The sequence below is a fragment of the Peromyscus eremicus genome, chromosome 4 (genome assembly GCF_949786415.1).
Source record: "Peromyscus eremicus chromosome 4, PerEre_H2_v1, whole genome shotgun sequence".
NCBI classification, from domain to species: Eukaryota; Metazoa; Chordata; class Mammalia; order Rodentia; family Cricetidae; genus Peromyscus; species Peromyscus eremicus.
The window spans coordinates 48,463,847-48,482,534 of record NC_081419.1 but is presented as its reverse complement, the minus strand read 5'-3'; the positions used below and the strand labels follow the sequence as shown (position 1 = coordinate 48,482,534).

The 18,688-nt window shown below is 44.6% G+C and overlaps 1 protein-coding gene across 1 annotated transcript in view; it reads right to left on the bottom strand.

Annotated features, from left to right (window-relative positions):
* Positions 1-18,688, bottom strand: part of Myo3b (myosin IIIB) — a 293,027-nt gene that overhangs the window by 172,403 nt on the left and 101,936 nt on the right. Inside the window, exons 19-24 of the mRNA XM_059260661.1 lie at positions 12,324-12,450; positions 10,669-10,879; positions 9,506-9,653; positions 8,175-8,328; positions 5,279-5,367; positions 3,321-3,450 (exon numbers count right to left, since the gene is read on the bottom strand). Coding sequence (XP_059116644.1) covers positions 3,321-3,450; positions 5,279-5,367; positions 8,175-8,328; positions 9,506-9,653; positions 10,669-10,879; positions 12,324-12,450 — 859 coding nt within the window. The remainder of the gene's footprint in view (positions 1-3,320; positions 3,451-5,278; positions 5,368-8,174; positions 8,329-9,505; positions 9,654-10,668; positions 10,880-12,323; positions 12,451-18,688) is intronic.

The window sequence follows — 18,688 nt, the reverse complement described above, 5'->3', positions numbered from 1 at the left end:
GGGTAAATTAAAATGACCTAAACAGTGGGGTTTTAAGCACTTATATTGTTTTGCTGGTATAACTGGGGCCTTATGTGTCTCAAACAGCAATGTATAACCACTTCCCCCTCCAAAGAGACAACCATGCACCTGAAACAAACACTTTCGAATCCATTGAAAACAATTTCAGTGAAAAAAGGAGGATTCCTTGCAGAAGCTATGCTACAATGATAGACAGACAGATAAACTAATGGTAGATAGGGATGGGTGTTTCAGATTTTACAAGCTTCATTAACATCAGATCTCTTGAGATTGGAGTTATGGACAATTCTGAGCCACCATATGGGGCTGGGAATGGAACTTGGTTCCTCTGCAAGAGCAGCAAGTACCCTTAACCTCTGAACTGTCTCATCTACATTCTGTCATTTAGTGCAGGACACATCATCACTTTTGAATGGAGGTCTGAGTACAGTTACCCCATGATAATGTAATAAATTGGGGTCCAATTTCAAATAGAAAGTGAAGGCACACGAAAGTTCTCGTTTCTCTAATAATACACTGCACTAATTCTGCGGCAGCCTCCTGCGGTCTCCATAGGCATCTTGTTAGCGGATTGTTCGTGTCTGTTAACTGAACGCATTTTTGCAGGAATAAACCCAGAAAGTAAACAAATAGACCCTTGCTGTTAGTTTTGATGTTTATGTGTAACTTCTTAATTAATATTCAAAATATGAAGAAAAGTGACCTTATGATTTTAAAAAGAAGTTAGCAGCATAGTACAAACTCAAAAATACAGAGAAGCTTGAAGGGCATCACATTTGTTTCTAGTATTTTTTTCCTGCTTTTGTTATTCCCAGGTGATGGGGTTCTATTTGCAGGCAAAATTCAGAAAAAGTTATAATAGCAGTTCTCAACCTGTGGGTCATGACTGTTGAGGAATATCACTTTAACTAGGCAAAGATGTGTTACATTTGTTTATGCCATGGAATATTACTTTCACCGTGTAAAGGTGTGTTACATTTGTTAATGTTGCATGTGTTTAATTATGTAAAGATGTGTTGCTGTTTCACCTTGCCTGATTAAGGCACCTGATTGGTCTAATAGAAAGCTGAATGGTCAATAGTTAGGCAGGAAAAGGATAGGCAGGGCTGGCAGGCAGAGAGAATAAATAGTATGAGGAATCTAGGCAGGAGAGAATGAGGGAGAAAAAGAGGGAGATGCCCGGGGCCAGGCAGGCAGCCGCCAGCCAGCAGACACAGAGATGGACATACAGAAAGAAAGGTAAAAAGCCCCGAGGCAAAACGTAGATGAAGAGAAACAGGTTAATTTAAGATTGAGAAAAAAAGCTAGCCAGAAACAAGCATAAGCTAAGGCCGAGCATTCATAACTAATGATAAGTCTCCATGTCATGATTTGGGAGCTGGCTGGTGGCCCAAAAGAAAAAGCCTGTTTCAACCCTTTTGGACATCACATATCAGATATTTGCATTACGATTCATAACAGTAGCAAAATTACAGTTTATGAAGTAGCAACAAAAATAATTTTATGGTTGGGGTCACCACAACAGGAGGAACTGGATTAAAGGGTCGCAGCATTAGGAAGGTTGAGAACCACTGAATTATAAAGTCTCTGAAAGACAATTTAAAAACCAAAGGAATGGGAAAGGTTCTGTTGGGGTTCCTCTTTCCTTTGGGTGACTCAGAGCAGAAGGCTCCCTGCAGAGCCCTTCCATCTACAGAGAGCCACCTAGTGCTTAGAACGATGTACTTGTTTTTCTTCAGCCTCAGGTTCAAAGAGTACATTCCCAAAGTTCCGAACAGATTGGACAAGTCATTACTCATGTTTTTGGGAGAGTGCATTTGCCAGCTGAAGACTCCTTCAGATAGATCTCATTTCAGAGACTAGTCACCCTGTTACTAACGGCATCATCTGCCCAGACACCAGCTACAGAGGAGTCTCCAGTGGAGGAAACACCAGTCAGCTCTGCCTGCCACACTTGCCCTCAGGATCCCAGGGGTCCATATGAATCAACCCCAGCTGTAGCCAAGAAGTGTCTCTAGAGGAAGCTGGCAGAGACTTTCTGGGTACCACAGAAGCGTGTTTGATGGACATTAAGCTACGTCATCGAGTTAAGATGAAGAACAGGTTGTAGAGCAGCTGTTGGCTCTCCCTTAGATGGGATTTTCATTACTCTGTACACTATACCTTCAGCTATAAATCAGACGTGGTGATAATTCATTCTACTTTGCAAAGGTCCCAGGTGAGAGACACGGGTGCCAGTGATGTTAGGAGGAAAGAGGGAAGGACTGATTAAAAAAGCTCTCCCACTCATCCATAAAAGAATGCCCACGCCTGTGTCTAGACAGTCTCAAGAATACAAAGCCCTTGAGAGTCGAGCTGTGAGATGGCAGCCCAGACAGACAGCTGGATCCCAGGTAAATCAAAGGAGCCTGGCTAGTGAGACGCTATTGGCAAGACAGAAAAGAGCTAGGAACTCCCATTTGGGGCCCTAGCATCCTGCTTCCTGGCATGAGGACCCACAGAAAAACAGCCTAAACTGACTGTCAGCAAGTGAAGCCATGGGTGCTCCAGGTTGCTTAGGAAAATGAGGGGGTTGACACCTGAGTGGGAACTCGACCAGATAACCTCTGAGGGGCTCATGATCAGAAGACCTTTGGTGCACCATAATGCTTTACTTGGAATCTTACATGAGTAGAGAGATCTGTCTCAGTAATTCTAGGTAAACCAAGTCCACCTTGGATGTTTAGCATGAATTAATGATAATGTACAGTTTTATAAAGAGAGGAGTTAAGAGGAGGCAGAAAAAAATGAGAAGTTTAAGAGATGACGTGGAAAGTGTGTGTGTGTGTGTGTGTGTGTGTGTGTGTGTGTGTGTGTGTGTGAACAATTCTTCTCAGGGTTAATTTACAAAAGGAATACTCATGCTCTTTCTTAAACTCAGATTGAACCCTGACCCGGGTTAAAGAAGTTCAGTGTGGGGCTGGAGAGATGGCTTGGTGGTTAAGAGCCCTTGTTTCTCTTGCAGAGGACTCGAGTCTGGTTCTCAGCACACACATGGCAGCTCACAACCATCCTTGACTCCAGTTCTAGGGGATCTGATACCCTCTTATGACCTCTGTGGGTGCATACACGTGGTGCATATGCATACGCACACAGGTTGCAAAACATTCAGACACACAGAATAAAACAAAATAAAGTAAATCTTTAAAAAAGGGGGAAATGTGATGTTGGTGGTGCAGACATTATTTAGGCACTGACGGAAGACACCACATTGGCTCCCATAGGAGTCTGGACTGAGGCTGTTGGGGGTTCTCAGGTACCTGTTTTGGTCAAGGGGATTGAGAACAGTTGCTGGAGAAGTTTGTTCTCAGACGTCCTCAGGACTACAATCACGTCAGCAGGGAGAGTGTCTCTGTTTTTCTCAAGAACCCCGGAAGCATCATATAATACCTGGAAACAGACAGCAGAGTGTGCACGTTAACTAAGGCAACTAACTATGGCAGGTCGTCTGGGTAGTCATTGCCCAGCACTGGATATAAACATCCTGTTATACTTGGCCCTTTGACTGCGGAGCACCAGAGGAAAGGGAGAAGTTGTGCTTTTGACAGGTCAATTTTTCTCAGCTTCTTGTCCAGTTATCTTTGAAGAAGAGGGTCCTACTGAAGATATAGTACATCAAAAAAAAAAAACTGTTAGAATATACTAAGTGATCATCAGGTGTAAAACATCCAACCTCATCCTACTGATAGACAAGCAAGAGCTTAGCTAGGGGCTGAATGAGGTAAGTGTTGGGTAGTCATCTTACAGGTGTGCTTTTAGCTCATGACCGCCCCACCCTCAGTACCTCTCAAAGTACTCATGGAGTCTGAGTGATCATTCTAAGAGTCTAAGTGGTTCTTGGTTCTCAGCAATGAGGGACTCCAACTTAGAGGTCTTTTAAGGGATATTCTCCAAATCCCTGGAGTGGTGTGGTGCTTTAAATGAAGATGCCCCACATAGGCTCATATACTTGCAAGTTTGGTTCCCAGTTTGGTGGACTGTTTAGGAAGGATCAGCAGGTGTGACCTTGCTGGCCTAGGTATGTCCCTGGGGGGTGGGCTCTGAGGTTTCAAAAGCCCATGCCAGGCCCAGTGTCTGTCTCTGTCTCTCTGTCTCTGTCTCTGTCTCTATGTTTCCTGCTATAATGATCATGGGCACACCCTCTAAAACTGTAAAAAAGCCCCCAATTTAAATGATTTCTTTTAAAAGTTGCCTTGGTCATGGTGTCTCTTCATAGCAACAGTACCCCTAACTAAAGATAAGTGGTAAATAAATTCAGCAAGAATTCACAAAGCAGAGAGAAAAGGATCCTAGAAAGGAGAAAAAAGAGAGAGAGGTACAAGTAGAAAAATGTATAGAGGAGGAAAAGATGGAAAGAGGTGACGGGAAGAAGGCAAGCCAGCGAGACCTAGGGGATGAGGAAGGCAAGTTAACTTTCAATTGAGGATATAAATACGGATGATAATTTGGACACATCACACATCAATAGAATAATCCCAAGTACCTTTTAAGGAACCTATTCATTTTCTGGATCTAGGGCCTCCATAACCTCATAAGCACTGGTCACAATTCATTTTGTTTGTCTGAGGGAAACACAGCAGTGAGCGGTTGGCTATGGGACTGGACAATTTCCTAAATCAGTCACCAATCAGCTTCAGGGACTTGAATTGAGACGGGAGCATGATACGTGAGAAATGGGAGTTCCAGCTCACGTGGTAAAGCCATACCTGAATGAGTGAGATTGTGCCCTTTCACTGGACATACCTAGTGGCCCATAGACATGTTGAAAGTGCTAAAAACAGCTCCACTGTGTTGTCAACCATCCTTTGTCACCTACACTCCAAATGACGTCAGAATGTGAACATTTACCATGAAACCTGCAAAGGCTGCGGTATGGTTCCTGTCTAGAGAGCTGTCAGTTCTGGGCCCGCCTTCAGGCAGGAAGCAGGAGGTACTCCGTGGGCCACCCCATCTATAAACAGTACCTACCACTGAGGACACTTGGGAATTGTGATTAGAATCAAAAGGAGAGTGAAGTCTGCAAGCAGTTTGGTGAGCGCCCCTACAGAGGACACAAGCATTGGGGAATATTATTTTAAGGTGTGTTACTTTTTTTTATGTTGCATTTGTTTAACTCTGTGATTTATTTGGGAGCTGGATGGCAGGGGCCTCCAAAGGAGCAGAACCAACAGACAAGTCTCTTGTCATTCTTGGGTCCCATAACTCCTGCCTCTCTCACCGGTCCAGCATAATGTTGAATGCCAAAACAGAGCTCCACGCCTTTGGGCCTCCAGAAGAACTTGCACCGTAGATTATCTTCAAATTTATCTGTGTGCAGAGAAGAGACTGGAGTATACATGTCTTTTTTTTTTTTTTTTTTTTTTTTTTTGAGCTGAGGATCGAACCCAGGACCTTGCACTTGCTAGGCAAGCGCTCTACCACTGAGTTAAATCTCCAACCCTGGAGTATACATCTCTAAATGGGATCTCTCTCTCTCTCTCTCTCTCTCTCTCTCTCTCTCTCTCTCTCTCTCTCTCTCACACACACACACACACACACACACACACACACACACACACACACACACGAGGCTCAGGGGTCATCATGGAAGGGGTGGGAAGATCCAGAGGGAGCAGACTGCTGTAGTGAAAACAGTGTTTGCTGTACACGACAGGAGAGTTGTACACGTGAACGCACAGCAGCTCCAACATGCAGTCTGTGACTATGTCCACGTCACAGCTGGCAAGGCCTGCACGAGACTAAACCTACCCCAAATCTCAGTGTGGGGGAGGGGCCGTGAAGTTCCACTTCTAGATGAGGAGCTATTGGCAATCGGTGGCTGATAGAGGGAGGAAGAGCCGGTTTCTTTGGGGATGCAGGCCCTGAGAGGTTACCCATGCTCCAATAGATGGTCCCACGGTCATGCATATATAGACCTAAGTGGACTCTGGGGTATTAGAGAGGAGGGGGTTGCTCGAACACACGAAGTTGAAAAGGGAAATTAGTGGTGGAGGGGAATGAGGGAAGAATGGCAGAGGAGGAAATAGGGGACAGATGCATGTATGAATACTAAATAAAATATTTTAAAATTTGACATATGGATTTAAATGTTGGAGAGTCACCGTGCAAATTGTTTGCTCTTTCAAACAAATCTGCTCCTCCAGCCAGAGACACAGAATAAGTAAGGGCTTGCAGACCAGCCCCAAGCAGCCCCACTCAGACGAGCATGTCCCATCTCACATTCCTTTAGCTGTTAAGATGCCATGTTCCCTTCCTAGCCCTAAGAAATTCTAAGTATGGACACCCAAGACAATCTCAGACCCTGCCAAGGAGCTTTGGAACCATACAGATAGGCTAGGAGGGCAGATAAGCTAGGTTGACTTCGTTTGGGCAAAGTTAAGAGAAAGCCATTGGTGCTGACAACTTCAACACTCTGAGCAAGTCTCCCACACATCAATTTCCATGTGAGGAAAGAGTTTGAAACTTTCTGCTCTCCTCCACAAACATCTTTTATAGTATGTGGACAGGACTGAGCGCTCAGTGTGAGGAGCTGTGCTAGGTACTAAAGGAACTGGGGCCCGAGGGCCTTCTAACATCACAACATAGGTAAAGAACAAAGCTCATTTAATCTGAAGCCTCTACAAAAATATCATGAAGGATGGGGATCGGGCAGGATGTGGGGGAGATAGGGAACTTGGATAATATGGACTGGCAAAATGGCTCAGTCAGTAAAGGTACTTTCCACCAAGCCTGATGACCCAAGTTCAAGCACAAGATAGACAGAGAGGACCAACTCCTACAAGTTGTCCTTTGACAGCCTCCTATACACAAGGTAGATAGATAGATAGATAGATAGATAGATAGATAGATAGATAGATGATAGGTAGATAGATAGATAGATAGATAGATAGATAGATAGATAGATAATAGATAGATATAGATAGATAGATGATAGATGATAGGTAGATAGATATAGATATATGATAGATAGATGATATATAGATAGATAGAGATAGATAGATAGATAGATAGATAGTAGATAGATAGATGATAGATAGATAGATAGATAGTAGATAGATAGATGATAGATAGATAGATAGATAGATAGATAGATAGATAGATAGATAGATAGATATAGATAGATGATAGATGATGGGTAGATAGATATAGATATATGATAGATAGATGATAGATAGATAGGTAGATAGATATAGATAAAAGATAGATAGATAGATAGATAGATAGATAGATAGATAGATAGATAGATAGATAGATAGATAGATAGATAATAGGTAGATAGATATAGATGTAAGATAGATAGATAGATAGAGATGGATGACATGCAGACAGACAGATGCCAGGAGGAGGTGCATATCTCTATCCAGAAGATACTAGTAAGCTAAGAAAAGGCGGCATTGGAGACTAGACCAGCAGGAATGTCTACAGAAAAGAGGGCATTGTGAGTCTGGGACCATAGGGCTCCTGTGCTACCTGGGACTAGAGGTAGAGAGGAGCCCTGGTGAAGACATGCGTTTGCAAAGAGGATGTGAAGGATCACTTCAAGCCTTTGGACTAAGATAGAGTGTAAAAGGGAGGGTGGAAAGTACTGAGTGTGAGATCTCAGGGAGAGGAAGTTAGAAGATGATAGACAAAAGCCTAAGGAAATAACATGTGTGCTGGCAGTTACAGGAGGATGGGGAGGGCATAGGAGTGGTGATAGATTTAAGCTACACATTCTACCAGGACACTGAAATTCTTTTATAAATAATCTTTAAATTTTGTATTTAAATTTATTTGTATTTTTGTGTGTATGTTTCTCCTGCTTGTTTGTACACTATATGTGTGTAGATGTCAAAGGAAGCCAGAAGATGGTGTTGGAACCTCTGTGAGTGGAGTTAAAGGTGGCTGTAAGCTGCCCAACAGGAGTGACGGGAACTGAACCCATGTTCTCGGTATGGACAGCAAGTCCTCTTAACCTCTAAGCCATCTCTCCAGCGCCCCCAAGATCTATATTTTTACAACCCACCATGTGTCCAAAGTAAGATGGATAAACTCCTTCATAAAACTTAAAACATATCTACGTAATGCCTTGTGCCAAGTTCCACATGTGTACCTTTCTCCTAAAAGGTACCTACCAACCAAGGTCTGGTCTGTGGCTTGGGGAAACCGACTTTCCTCATCCAAAAGTGCGAGAAGGCCCAAGGGTTTCTGGAGGAACATGTCCAGGAGTGGGCGATTGTCTTCATACTGCACAAGGACAGCATCGACGCCTTCATTCTGGTACTCCATCTGGAGGGGAACAGACCGTGACTCCCTGGCCTGAAACTGGCCTCGGTACCACCAGGACATTGAGCCTAGACTTTCTGGGTCTGGCCATATTGAGACGTGTGAGTAACTGGGTGTGTTTGGGGCATATAGCAACAGAATTACATATTACAGCCTCGAAGCTGTACACACAAGTGTGACTTAAATGTGACCTATTATAGGACAGCAAGAGCTACCTCCCAGACACTGGGTTGGAAGCTCATTATTTAGAAACTCAGGCAGGAAAGTGGTAAAGTCAAATCTAAGAATGCCATCTTAGTACTTATGGATTTCTTTCTTCTTTTAAAGAAGCATGTAGGACTGGAAAACCAGGCGACTCCATGTTTCCCAGGGAGATAAATGCCAGGGCTCAGGCTATTCCTAAAGTCAAGTTTTGTGTAAGGTGAACAGGGATGAAGGTTCTGCAGACAATCCAGGGCCTGTGTGTTTCCTCATTGTCTTTCTGTTCATTAGCTCACAGTATAGTCTTTGTCCCTTCCCCCGCCCCACGCACTGAAGCTGTCTGTGGCACCCATGGGCTTGTTCACAGCGTTCTGTCTCATGTTGCTTTCACATGAAGGGAGTCTTGGGTTTCAGCCTGGGTCAGGTGAGGCCGAATACCACTGAGGCTAAAGCTGCAGGGGGAGACCCTGGCACCTTAGAGCGGCTCGCTTCTCAGACTGCCATCTAGAGATTCAAGAACACTCCTTTCTCCTCCCTGGAGACACCCCTCCACTACTGGGGTACCTGATGCAGAGGCAACGAGAAATGATGATGGTGAGTGTGGGTTCTAAGAACCCCATCTTAGGCTCAGGGTCACCCTGTGCCTTTAGGACACCATTATAGATCATTGTAACCCAACCAGGAGAGAATGGAACATATTCAACAATAGACATGGAAGAATTTTGAAGCAAGAGTTAAATAATTGCCCCGTCACCAGCTCCACTCAAGTGAGAGAATGCATCTTTCCACGAAAAACAGGACCTTTTTCTTTTTTCCCCTGGACTAAATTTAGACTGTTTATTTTGACAGGACTGTCTTGTTTTTCCTATAGTCTTTTACTTGACAGCCTGACCAACCAGGTTTTGCTTCCAATTGCGGGCAGCCTGGCAGCCCCCCCCCCCCCCCCGCCATTACTCTTAGCTTCTGCCTCATCCACTACCTGCTCAAGAGCAAACACGTGCTGATTGAAGTAGTACTGGATCTGTTCGTTGGCGATATTTATGCAAAGCTGTTCAAAGGAATTCCTCTGGAAATCCTCAAAGCCAAAAATGTCCAAGATGCCCACATTCATCCTGTCCTCTGCACTACTACGAGAGAGAGAGAGAGAGAGAGAGAGAGAGAGAGAGAGAGAGAGAGAGAGAGAGAGAGAGAGAGAATGTGTCAGAAGTTGCATCTAGTTACATCTATCTCAAGACAATGAGCCTATAAGTTCACGTGACATGTGGATCCACCCACTTGGGCAAAGATCCCTCCTGCTTCCTCAAGGACAACAGTTTGAAACTTTCAATAAAATTACTTTTTAAAATAATGAAAAAATAAAAAAAAATGAAAAAATAATAGAATGCTGTAAGTAGAGTCCTTTAAAATCCTACTCAGAGCCAGGCATGATGGCACAAATCTTGGCATTCAGGAGGCTAAGACAGGGCTGTTGGGAGTTCAAAGTCATCCCGGGATACAGAACAGAGTCTGTATCCAATACACACACACACACACACACACACACACACACACACACACACACACACACACACATTTTAAAAAAGAGAGAACAGAACAATAATTACACAGAAGCTCCTATGCAGATCACACAAAGGGACCATGGCTTCTCCTACATATTCTCCCGTCTACCCACCCCAAAGCCTGCTGGGCAGGAGACTTCAGAATTGAACAGTGTTGCTTCCTCTGCAGTACAGAAAAACTCTAAGGCCCAGGGAGGAGAAAGGAGTCCTAATAACAACAACAAGAGGATGAGTCTGTGCTTTAAAGCTTTTCACAACATGTCTCACGTATTTCTTGAAACTCCCGAGGAGCACGTATTCATTTTTATAGAGATGAAAGGTGGTGGAGGACTCAGCTGATGAAGCTGTAGACGTGGGACACGAACCTGGTTTACCTAGCTCCCTGCCAAGCCTCCCTCTGTCCCCTAATGGCTCAATTGGTCATTCTGCTCTCAGGAGTAACTGTTTCAAATTTCCTGGTTCCCACGCATGCTTTTAAGGGTGAAAGCTAGAGTCCTTTAGCTAAAGAAAACCCATTGGCAAACTCTAAAAGACACCAGTGGATGACGGATCGCTCCAGGCCTCTGCTCCCCAAGGAACTTACCATACGTTTTTATCTGGCTGCAGGAGTGTGTTGATGCGATTCACGATCCAGCTGAACAGCCTCCCATATAGGGCCTTAGACATGGCATCCCTGACGTCTGCAGCCCTGTCCACGGTGTTGGCTCGGACAATGGTCTCGCCTCGGGTGACCACACAGTGCGATGTGAGGGCCTCCTGGAGTTCTTCTGGACTGATGCAAAGTACACGAGCAGCTGGAACAAAGAGGATGATCCTAGATGTGAGGCCACCCCTCCACACAGCCCATGCCGGCCAGCACCCACAGCATCCACTGTGTGTCAGGCTCCATTCCAAGTACATCACAGTCCAGACAAGCAAGGCCCCTAACTCCAAGAAGTGTCTGGACTAGACAGCACAGCTCCCAAACTGTTCTGAAAGCTCCCCACAAGTATTTAGTAAGAAAAGATGTGTGTGTGTGGGGGGCGAAGTGTCTAAGCGGGGAGAGGTCTTTTATCAAATAAATTGGAAGAATAGATAGTCATAAACACATTGGGTAGTGATGATCCTAAATAGAGTTCTGTAGCTTAACACAAAAAGGGTTGCGTTTTGTTTTTATTAATTAAAATTCTTTCCATTTATTTTACATACCAACCACAGTTTCCCCTCCCTCCTCTCCTCCTGCCCCACCCCGCCTCTCCTATACCACCCCCATCCACTTCTCCAGCTCCCTTTAGTAAGGGGCAGGCCTCCCTGGTTGTCAACGAAGCTTGGCACACCAAGTTGAGGCAGGACCAAGCTCCTCCCCTGCATCAAGGCTGGGCGAGGCAAACCAGCATAGGGAATGGGTTCCCAAAAGCCAGTTCAAGCACCAGAGACGGGTCCTGATCCCACTGCTGGGAGCCTGACAAACGGGGACCAAGCTACACAACTGTCATACACATGCAGAGGGCCTAGTTCGGTCCTATGCGGGCTCCCCAAAAGGGGTTTTTAATCAATTGTTTTGGGGACAGGGTCTCACTATGTAGCCTGGGCTGGCTTCAGATTCTGCATCCCCCTGCCTCTGCACAAGCTCTGAGGTTGCAGCCTCATGTCCAGCTGTTGTTTGGTATACATAAAGAATCCTCGGCCAGGTGGTGGTGGCGCACGCCTTTAATCCCAGCACTCGGGAGGCAGAGCCAGGCGGATCTCTGTGAGTTCAAGGCCAGCCTGGTCTCCAAAGCGAGTTCCAGGAAAGGCGCAAAGCTACACAGAGAAACCCTGTCTCGAAAAACAAAACAAACAAACAAAAAAAAAGACTCCTCACCCTGTCTTCCCTCATGATTGCTAGTAGAACTTTCTAAATAAGTAGGTGCTGCTTTCTCTCCTACAGATGCTCAGTCCATGGATCCATACAGGGGCCCAACCTTTTACATGTCTTTAAGAAAAATAAACCTGAAAATGATTTTGAAAAGCAGCAAAGGTAGAGAACCGCTGGGTAAGCTTTCTTGCCACAGATGTCTTTGCTGCAGAACAACCGTCTGTAACGTAGCGGGTGAATGCTGCTATACCCCAGGATGTCCTTCCGGGAAATATCGGCTAATGGAACCATCTAGAGCTAATGGGAGGATGTTACAGCAGCATCATATTTACAGGTTCTTGGAGAACTGTGGAAGTGAAAGACATGGAGTTTGACAGGAAACACATATGAGCATCAATTACCGTTTTCCAGAGCTTCGGCGTTGGGTACCTCACTTTTATCAGTTTGGTGTTGAGAGGAAACAGCTGTAAACTCGATGTTCCCGATATTCAGGATCCCAGCCAGAATTCTGTACACGGAATGCACTTCCTGGGAAGGACATTGAGAACCATGCTCGGAGGTCATCGCCAACTAAAGTAACAAATCACCCACCCTTGAGCTGAAAGTTCTACAGCTGTCCATCAAACTCTGTTCTTCCCCTTTCTGAACACACACAATTTCCCCAAGCTTCCTGAAGTTAGAGATGGCAATGTCACCAAGCATTAACAATAAAGTAAAATGTGCTTCCTCGGGTCCCAGGCCCAGTGGAAGTGAACACACTTCCTGTGGAAGTGAACACACTTCCTCCACGCTGCCTTTCTCACTTTTGCTGGCTGGAACTCCCCCCAACCTGGCCTCAGCCATGTCATTAGACTATCCAGAGGACCACATGGAATGGAGATGCTCTGCCACCTGCTGTGGTGACCAAGAGGGAAATGATCTTCTTTGTCCTTTAACTCACTCCGTAGCTTTTTATGCTAATCAATCCCAGCTCCCAAATTCAGAGATGGCCTTTCTGAAGAACAAAAGAGTAGAGGTTCCCTCACCTCTTTGGGGTATAGCATTTTATAAAATATCTAGGAGTGTATATCCATTGACGACTTACTAGGATATCTCAGAGCTGCAGATTGCAATGCATGATGTGAGCACATAATTTGAAAGACTCACTAGGAATAAACCATGATATTACTATGTACGAAGAAGAAAGTATATTTTGCCTTTGTCTCTAGATCCTAGCAGAAGAGTTTCTAAAATTGTCTGGGTGATCAGATCTTTGTTGTGGTAATAAGAGCTTTCCAACCCTACCTGCATTTCTGTTAATAAGAGGATCTGGGTGGGCTTCTAGATAAGGCTTGTAATCGGAGGAGCTGGTTGCTCAAGAGAAACCAGGCTTAGAACTTAGTCCCCTCCTGATCCCATCAAACCGTGGGGAGGGCTAGGGCTCCAATGGCCAATAATTAATCAGGGGTGTGTGTGTGTGTGTGTGTGTGTGTGTGTGTGTGTGTGTGTGGTGTGGTGTGGTATGGTGTGGTATAAACTCCACAAAAACCCTAAACAGGATCAGGGAGCCTCCAAATTAATGAATCCATGGAGGTGCTGGCAGGGTGGTGTGCCCAGGCGGCATGAGCCCTTACTGTTTACTGCCCATTCATTTTTCATTTGGCTATCCCTGGGTTGTAACATTTATAATAAGTCTGCAACCTTAAGTAAAATGTTTTCCTGAATTCTGTGAACTAATTATTAGTTACTACTACTACCACCACTAATAATAATAATAATAATAATAATAATAATAATAATAACAACAACAATAGTAATAACTAGAATTAGTTATACCAACTAATCAGGCTACAGAATAAGGTCATGGTAACTTTGTAACCAGTTCAGAAGTATAAGAAGCCTGGGCTTTCAACTTGTGTTTGAAGTGGGAGGTCTTGTGGGACTGAGCCCTGAACTTGGAGGATCTAACACTAACTCTACATAAACAGACTGAGTAGACTTGTAGGTCACTGAGTTGGTATAAGAGATTAATTGATAGACTATTAGGAAAAACCTCATTTATTTGATGATATAAATTTGAGTAAAATCCATTCAAATCATCTGAATCCTGTTTTCATGTTCAAAGTTGAGCATGTGAGTAGCATTAACGGATTAAAAATAATGCATGTTTTATTATTTATTTAACTTTTACATTTTCTATACATGAAACAAGGAAACATCTAGTTCGAGAAATTTCTGAATTTTATGCTATTAAACAAAACTACTTCCATAAAACATATTCAAACAGGTTATTTGATTTAATACTGTACACAGCAGCTAAGTAATAGGAACTGTCACTAGACCCTTGATAAATACTGCCCCCCAAACTGAGCCTTCCTGCAGACATTACTCAGGAAAGCCTAAAATCTGAATGCAGACTGTAACACTGACATCTGCTGGATGCCTGATAATGTTACAAAGATGAATGAGGCTTCTGAGCCAGGCTTCGGCTCTGGATAAGCATTGTTCTTCCAGCTTCTAAATCAAGGGCACGACGTCATGTTTTAGACTTGAAGAATCCTTATTTAATCACACCACTTAAAAGTGGCTAAGGAGAACACCTACCAAATGGGCTTTTTTCAGAACTTGCCTGGATTTAACATGACAGCCCCTCATTACCGTGATCAATACAGGATGAGTCCTGCCGCATGCATCAAGCGACTCCCGACGGAGGCGGATCTGAGAGTTTAAAGCCAAGACTAGAGCGATGAGTTCTGCATCTCCCATGTCTGCATCCAGCCTCCTCCAGGGTTTATCTAAAACTCTCCTCACTCTAAGGGAAAGTGTAGTTCTAACGAACACACACAGTCCCTACCATAGAAGCCAAGGCATCTCCCCAAACAGGCTTCAAGCACTTCAGCACTGTGATTATGAGCGCCAAAGAAAATGGTCACCTGAGACCATGCTCTTGAGATGAACAACTTACCATGTTGCTTCCCTGGCCACATTTTCTTCAGTGCTATGCTCAGGAGTCAACAGGAGTGGAAATCTACCTCAGACCTCCAGTGAGAACATTTAGATTCAAAGCATGTGGACTGCTAGAACTGCTTTCCTTCCGGGTCCTTCCTTGGGTCAATGACAGAGCAAGAATGGGGCTCATCCTCTGAGGGTGCTCCCTATGTGGCATCTCTGGGATTTTCTCCCACTGTACTCCATAAGCCTGGCCTGGGGGCTAATCACATCTTCCTTTCAGACCTAGAACCTCCACCTGTCACAGAGTTCAGTTCAACACCAAACCCAGCCAGGCTAGAGCTCTCAATGCTGCGTCTGTCATGGAATGGCTCCACCTTCCCCAAAGTCACCTGATCAAATGGGAAATCTTTTTCACCACCCTTAATTTGTTTTCTCTTGCTGCTTTGTAGCTATGGAGACTTTTCTGGAATCTCGGCCTTTCCTGTGGAGTCTTATGGCCCTGTTTTTATTTATTTCTAGTCTCTGACTTTCTATATGACACAATGATAAAACCTCACTCAGTTTTATTAAGGTTTAACAAGCTCCTCCAACCGGGTCATCTCAACAGACTGCTTCTGAGCCCTTCAGCCTCCCACTGACCAGCAACAGGAGGAGGAGGAGGAGAGCGCTTCTCCAACAAAGCCCTCTTTTCTCAGACACTTCCCAAGGCAAGTGTTATCTAGGCGGTGTTGAGGCCGAGTCCAAAGTTAAGAAGGACTGGCTGTCGATTGGCTGAAACCACTCTGGCCAGGCTCCCAGGCACCCCAGGCCACTGTCTGTCTTGCCCCCCACCCCCTAGAAATTTACTTGACCTCTTTCTTTTCTCAAAATCTCTCATTTTCGCCAGCTCTGCCCTAAACACTGTATCAGGGTCTGCTGAAGTTTGTAACATATTACTTACCTCCTTGGCATGGCTTATGACATTTAGTGACTTAAAGGTCAGTGTACCCTTAAGCTTTTCAACTTCTATTTTAACATATCTCTTTGGAATCTCTCTTCAGAGGTGTTATTTTGATTGGTGATATAATTTGAAGAAAGAGAAGAAGTTTTGCCCTGAACTTAGGTTTCTCTGTGGCCTCTGTATCCAAGGACCTGCAGTACACGTCCACTCTCTATCATCATATTCAGCATCCAGGTGTTCATGCACTTTTAAACACTACAGCTCAGCTTACATAGTATGTTAGGATACTGCTGGTACCAGCAGGGCCAGCATTATTTAATATTAAACAGAAGCAGCGTGGTTTGGCTCAAGACGTCTCAGCTGGGTGTAAGGTCAAATCCCTGTGTCCTCTGCACAGAGTCACCATCATTACTGGAGGGCTCCTTCCGCCCTGGAAGTTTCTTCATGAACTGCCAGGGGCAGGTGTTCTTTGGAATGCTTTCGGATGGTGCCTGGAATTAAAATCCATCCTCGCAAGTCCGCACTAAGGTTGGCCTGCCGTAATTTTGTTGTGAGGTTTGGGGGGAGAGGGGGTGCAGAGCAAACAAACAAAAAACAAACTTGAAGAGTTCCCACAGGGAACGAGGGACCTTCTAAGAAAGGACGGGAAATACAATTTTAATTGAATTGGTCAGTTCATTTAAGCTCCGTTGAGAAATGACTGGCAGAAAATCGTTAGAGAAATTCTGTCCCATCAGCTACTTGGCATTCTGCTGCCTGATTCTATACGACCTAGTCTTCCTGAATTTAGGCATGGTGCCGTGACTTTATAAACACGGCATGAAGTCAGATAATCCAGCAGAGCAGGTTGTCTGCAGAGATACAGGGTCAGAGAGATAAAATCCATCTTCTGCTTTGCATTTCCGAAGCTACTGATTAAATTAGGTTGGTTTATTCCCAAATGAACTAGTGTGGGACACAGGGAAGATACACACAGTGACACACTGTCACTTCCCTGTTATACACCGGAGAGAAACATACAGCATACTGTCACCTTCCTGTTATCAACAGGGAAGGTATACACAGTGACAAACCATCATACTCCTGTTCTGTACTGGGGAGAGCCACCTAGGAACATACCCATAGTGACGTACTACCACACTCCTGCTGCACACTGTGTATACTGGGGAGATCCACCTAGGGACATACCCATAGTGACATACTACCACACTCCTGCTGAACACTGTGTAAACTGGGGAGATCCACCTAGGGACATACCCTTAGTGACATACTACCACACTCCTGCTGCACACTGTGTATACTGGGGAGATCCACCTAGGGACATACCCTTAGTGACATACTACCACACTCCTGCTGCACACTGTGTATACTGGGGAGATCCACCTAGGGACATACCCATAGTGACGTACTCTCCTGCTGCACACTGAGGTGAGAATACACAGTAACAGGCCGTTATACTCCTGTTACTCATTGACCACGCACAAATTAAGAAGTTTCACCATCTTTCTCATTTTTTTCTTCTTTATATTCATTTACACTGCCATTCTTTCCTTTTATAATACCCACCACCCTGTGCTCAGGAATGGCCTGCCTCAACGGCGTATACTGAAATGCTTAACTGCTTCTGTTAAATTTACCGTTAAACCATCAACATCTGTTTTATTAGCAGCGGCCATGCTGGCTAGTTTTTACATCAACCCCACACAGGCTGGAGTCATTTCAGAAGAGGAAACCTCAACTGAGAAAATGCAGCCACGAGGTTGGCTGTGGCCAAGCCAATGGTGCGTTTTCTGGATCGATGACTGATGTAGAGGGACCCAGTTCACTGTGGGCCGTGTTAACTGTGGGTTGGTGCTGTAAGAAAGCAGGCTGAGCAAGCCATGAGGAACAAGCCGGTAGGTATCACTCTTGCATGGCCTTTGCATCAGTTCCTGCCTTCAAATCCCTGCCCTGAGTTTCCTAGACAAGCTTTAAAATGAAATAAAGCCTTCCCCCTCGCTGCTTTTGGTCATGGTGTTTTATTATAGCAACAGAAACCCCAAGTAAGACAGAGCCTATTTCTATCAGAATATCATCACTGTGTGTTCTCTTCTGGAGCCACGGCCAGTCACGGCACCGCCTTCTGTCACCATCTTTCCTTCATCAAAAGCCAACTATCATCTCCCCTGCAGGCTCCCTTCATGGATCCTGTCCCCTTTGGAGGACATGTGCCCCACCCTTTGCCATGACCTCAGGCATGGGCTTGTACTTCAAACAGCTTCGTTTCTACCTCTGCCATCAACTCTTCAGACGATGTGTAATTGATAACCATGAGCTCCGTACGTGAGCCACTACAAAAATCCCTTACCAAGGCAGGGACCTGTTAAACTGCCTTCAAAGGAGCCGAGAGAAATGTATTTCTATTTTTATCCTGACATTTGGAATATTTCCCTGTCCATTTATGGTATGTGAGAGGCCAACAACAACAAAATGACCAGCTATCTAGAAACAAAAAAAGAAACATATGATTAGGACTAAAATCAGTTATACTGGGGAGGAAAGAACAGGTCAAACTCTTTGGATTACAGAAGCAATGCTTTACCCGGAGTAGCTGTCCCAAGGTAAACAGAGCGTTTTGTAATCTAAGATTTAACACTCTAGCCTTCCTCCTAATCTTTCATCCCCTGTGCCAGCAAAGCGAAAGAGCCTGTATGTTCTTACGAAATCAATGGCACGAAGCCCAGAAACTATGAAAGAATGTATCATGGAGCAATATTTGGTCCTAGAGTTATAAATACTGTGTGTCGACCCCAGCGTATATTTAATAGAGGAAGTCTATATGTAGAATGGCGGAAGTGGCGTCACACCTGCAGCCACAGTTAACAATGGGCAAGTGTGGAGGAGAAAGTGACCACA